This window comes from Cnephaeus nilssonii (genome assembly GCF_951640355.1).
Source record: "Cnephaeus nilssonii genome assembly, chromosome: 20".
Taxonomy (NCBI): domain Eukaryota; kingdom Metazoa; phylum Chordata; class Mammalia; order Chiroptera; family Vespertilionidae; genus Cnephaeus; species Cnephaeus nilssonii.
This window is the reverse complement of record NC_137091.1, coordinates 42,202,375-42,206,839: the sequence shown is the minus strand read 5'-3', so window position 1 is coordinate 42,206,839 and position 4,465 is coordinate 42,202,375. Positions and strand designations below refer to the sequence as shown.

Genomic DNA, 4,465 nt, shown 5'->3' with positions numbered 1-4,465 from the left:
TAGAAATGAAGCACCAAGCTCATTCATTTAGGGAATAGGAGCATAGTTCCCCCAGGTCTGTGCCCCAGCAGCTGTGCTGTGTAAATGGGAGGTGAGTCTCCACAGGTGAGACTCCTTTCAGGTGCATGGGCAGGAGGACACATTAAGGAAACTTGCCAACATATATACCAACCCACACAGACACCTGCCAAATTAAGAGAGGAGGGCTAATATACGTGAATGCATGGACCTCTCATACGGAAGTACTGCACAGACACTTAATAAGAGGAGGAAGTCCCTCCACTAACCATGAGCTTTACCAGGTCTGAACGTCTCTGCCTCATCTCTCTTTCACCTTCCCAACCTACTCACTGTGACCTGGGGTGGGGATGAGCCAGCAGAGAAATGAGGGGCCATGGAATAACCCACTTATTATCTCATGACAACAGCAGTGATGCTGACAATACAATAACAGTAAGAAACATGGATGGAGCCTTTGCACTCTACAAGGTGCTCTTTCAGTTGGTTTTATGAACCCCAGAGGGTCTATCCTATGTCTATCTGTTCCTTTTTTATTCTCCCTATCAGGGTTTCTGAAGCCCTGCTCTCCTTCTATATCACACTGCAACTTCATAATTTCCCCTAAAAAACTCAGAAGAATTATAGACAGTGCTGGTCTGAATGTGGATTGTCTATGAGAAGTGTGGGAAGTCTAGGACGAGGCAGCATTTGGTGGGTGACGTGCCAACAAGTCTTTGCTAACTGGGTTTCCCTATAACAAAGAAACACATCACAACTTGGAAAGGCTCCTAAGGTAGTACTTACCCTGAGGCTTGGAGATATCTGAGAAGATGGAAATCAGCTGGAACTGGTTCAGGAACATTTTATTAAAATGTTGGTGTGGTTTTTTCCTTTCATGCAACTGTGGCTCTTCATGCGCCTCTCCTTCTGGAAGCACTGCCCTATATAAGTCAAGAGTATACAGCCCTACACCCAGTCCTCCTGCTGCTCTGCCATCAACTACTGTGAAGGGTCATCCAGAACCATGGTGCTCAGAATCTTTGGTAAGAGGGCACCAGCCCCAAGTCTAGCGTATGTGTTATCACACCGGTAATGTACCTCTGAACCCCAAACTTAATTCTCTCTCCTACTCTATTATTGGTTTCCCACCCCCTAAACCTCGCCCCCGTAACATGTTTGACTGCATTACAATCTCTCCCCCAATCTGCAAATTTCAGAATTTTAGCTTTTCCCAGAGCCCTTCCTGCCACCCAGAGTCCGTCTCAAAATCCACTCTGAGCTGTTAGCAATGAAAGAAGCTCATTGGCATCATCTTGGGCCCCAAGACAGTGACCAGAGGCTACTCTCCAGCATTATTCTCATTCCCCTTTTGCTTCTCAGCTGCCGTCTTCATTTTTGAACTCCTCTTCTCAGGCTCAGAAGGACTCACAGGTGAGAATGGTGCAGGGAAGAGGGAGGAGGGAGGAGGGAGGAGGGAGAAGGTGGTACTTTAGGTGGGAGGAGGCTTCCAAGGTCTAAGACCAGCCCTGGAGCCCATTCTGCTCTGGCTTGTTCAGATACTGGGCTGTGGATATGCCATACAGCGCCCAGGTGTGGGGACGAGATCTACAACCCCTTGGAGCAGTGCTGTGATGGGGGCAGCATCCTGGCCTTAAACCATACCCGCCTCTGTGGCCCCAACTGTACCTTCTGGCCCTGCTTCCAGCACTGCTGCCTTGAGTCCTGGGGCTCTCAGAATCGGACCGTTGTCAGGTTGAAGGTCCCAGGCACAAAGTCCAACTGCATTGCCTCCCCTCTCAGCAAGATCTGTGGCCAGGTAAGAGTCCAGTTCGGGCTGTGGGCAGGGCAGGGGATGGCATTTGTTGCATTAGTCTCTGCTGAGTTTCCCATCACCCATCTCTGGGTCAATATGTGATCTGTTCTCTCTCTGATTCTCTCTCATCTCTCTCTCTCAAGGAATACTTTCCCAGCAAGCCTTCTACCAGAACTGAATTTATCTGGACCATCCTGAGGAGCATAGACACAGGACACTCAAGACTGTAATATTTGCTGGTCAGCAGTCCTATGAGAACATATAAGGTCTCTAATACTGGTCGGATAGCTCAGCTGTTTAGAGCATCATCCTGATACACCAAGGTTGTGGGTTCAATCTCCAGTCAGGGCACATGCCAGAAACAATGGATAAATAACTGAAATCCTATATAATAAAAAGGTAATATGAAAACTGACCCTAATGGTGGAACCTGGAAGGACTGGTCGCTATGATGTGCACTGACCACCAGGGGGCAGACGCTCAACACAGGAGCTGCCCCCTGGTGGTCAGTGCACTCCCACTGGGGGAGCTCCACTCAGCCACAAGCTGGGCTGAAGGCTGCAAGCACAACAGCAGTAGTGGGAGCCTCTCCCAGCTCCTCAACAGCACTAAGGATGTCCAACTGTCGGCTTAGGCCACTCTGGGGAGCGAGCCTAAGCCTTCAGTCTTACATCCCCCGAGGGCTCCCAGGCTGCCAGAGGAATGTCTGACTGCCAGCTTAGGCCCAACCCCCCGGGAAGCGGGCCTAAACCGGCAGGTGGACATCCCCAAGGGGTCCCAGACTGAGAGAGGGTGCATGCCGGGCTGAAGGACACACACCCGCCCCGCTCCCCCCCCCCCCCCCCCCCCCCCGCCCAGTGCACAAATTTTCATGCATCAGGCCTCTAGTGTATAAATAAACCGGAACAACAAAGTGGTGTTTCTCTCTTTCCATCACCCTTCCTCTCTATCTCAAACCAATAAATAAAATTTTTTAAAAGGTTAAATACTTTATTATATTTAACAGTGTTAGATAAATAGTGGTATACAGGCAATCCTCGGATTACGTCAGACTCTACATACGTTGCTTCGTGGTTACGTCGCCATCTCCCATTTATTTATTTTTTAAAAAGTTCCATCATTTCGACGTATGTATATATGTGCTTTATGTCTTTTATTATTTATTTACCACAAGTACAGGTCAGGAATTGTTATCTTTCTTTTAAAATTTTTTTACTGTGTCACTTCATTACTGCTGTGTATGTGCTCCATGTGAGAAATGTAGGTGCTTATGTAGGTGGGTTCTGACTTATGGCGAAAATTGCATTATGTCGTGCTGTAGGAACGGATCTCCGATGTAACCTAAGGACCTTCTGTACTTGTTAGTTGATTTAGACAGTCCTGCCTTAACCAGAGAAAGTGGTAGTAGATTTAATTATATTTCTTTCTTTCTCTAGACTCCAAATAATTTTTGTACATTGAATTTATTGGGGTTAATAAAATTATACAAGATTTTACTTATATGTGGAATCTAATGAACGAAATAAACTAACAAGCAAAACAGAAACAGACTCATAGATACAGAGAACAGACTGACAACTCTTAGAGGGGAGGGTGCTGGGGATCTAGGTTAAAAGGTGAAGGGATAAAGAAAAAAACAGCTCATAGACACACAACAGTATGGTGATTACCAGAGAGATACAGGGGTGGAGGGGTAGAAGAGGATAAAGGGGGGATAAATGCTAATGGAAGATTTGACTTTGGGTGATGAACACACAATACAATATACAGATAATGTGTTATAGAATTGTACACCTGAATCTGATATAATTTTACTAGAGGCCTGATGCATGAAATTCGTGCACAAGGTGGGGGGGTCCCCTCAGCCCAGCCTGCACCCTCTCCAATCTGGGACCCCTTGGGGGATGTCTGACTGCCGGTTTAGGCCCAAGCCTGGAAATTGGGCCTAAACCGCCAGTCAGACATCCTTCTCACAATCCGGGACCGCTGGCTCCTAACTGCTCACATGCCTGCCTGCCTGATCACCCCTAACTGCCCCCACTGCTGGCCGGGTTGCCCCTTACTGCCCCCCCTGCCAGCCTGGTCACCCCTAACCACCTCTGCCTGCTGACCTGATCATCCCTAACTGCCCGCCCCCGCCAGCCTAGTCGCCCCTTACTGCCCCGCTGCCAGCCTGGTCACCCCCAACTGCCTCCCCCTGCCGGCCTGGTCACCCCCAACTGCCCCTGCTGCTGGCCTGGTCACCTCACGCAGCCTGCTGTTCAGTCATTTGGTTGTCCCTCACTAACCCCCCTGCCAGCCTAGTCACTCCACGCAGCCTGCTGTTCAGTCGTTAACTGTTACTGTGATGGCATCCCAGACAATTTGCATATTCCTCTATTATTAGTATAGATTAACCAAGATCACCCCAATAAAGTCAATAAAGAATAATTAATTAATTGATTGATTGATTGATTGATTGATTTAAAAGTCTTGGCCTGCCGAAACCAGTTTGGCTCAGTGGATAGAGCGTCGGCCTGCGGACTGAAGGGTCCCGGGTTCGATTCCGGTCAAGGGCATGTACCTTGGTCGCGGGCACATCCCCAGTGTGGGGTGTGCAGGAGGCAGCTGATCGATGTTTCTCTCTCATCGATGTTTCTAACTCTCTATCCC

At 48.5% G+C, this 4,465-nt stretch overlaps 1 protein-coding gene across 1 annotated transcript; it reads left to right on the top strand.

The window, feature by feature from the left end:
* Positions 1 to 1,024: 1,024 nt before the first annotated feature.
* LOC307092533 (insulin growth factor-like family member 4) lies at positions 1,025 to 2,043 on the top strand (the record flags this gene model as incomplete). The annotated part of the gene is made up of 4 exons (XM_079759804.1): positions 1,025 to 1,043; positions 1,381 to 1,431; positions 1,557 to 1,816; positions 1,957 to 2,043. 4 exons carry the CDS (start codon positions 1,025 to 1,027, stop codon positions 2,041 to 2,043), a joined length of 417 nt encoding a protein of 138 aa, XP_079615930.1.
* Positions 2,044 to 4,465: the final 2,422 nt, after the last annotated feature.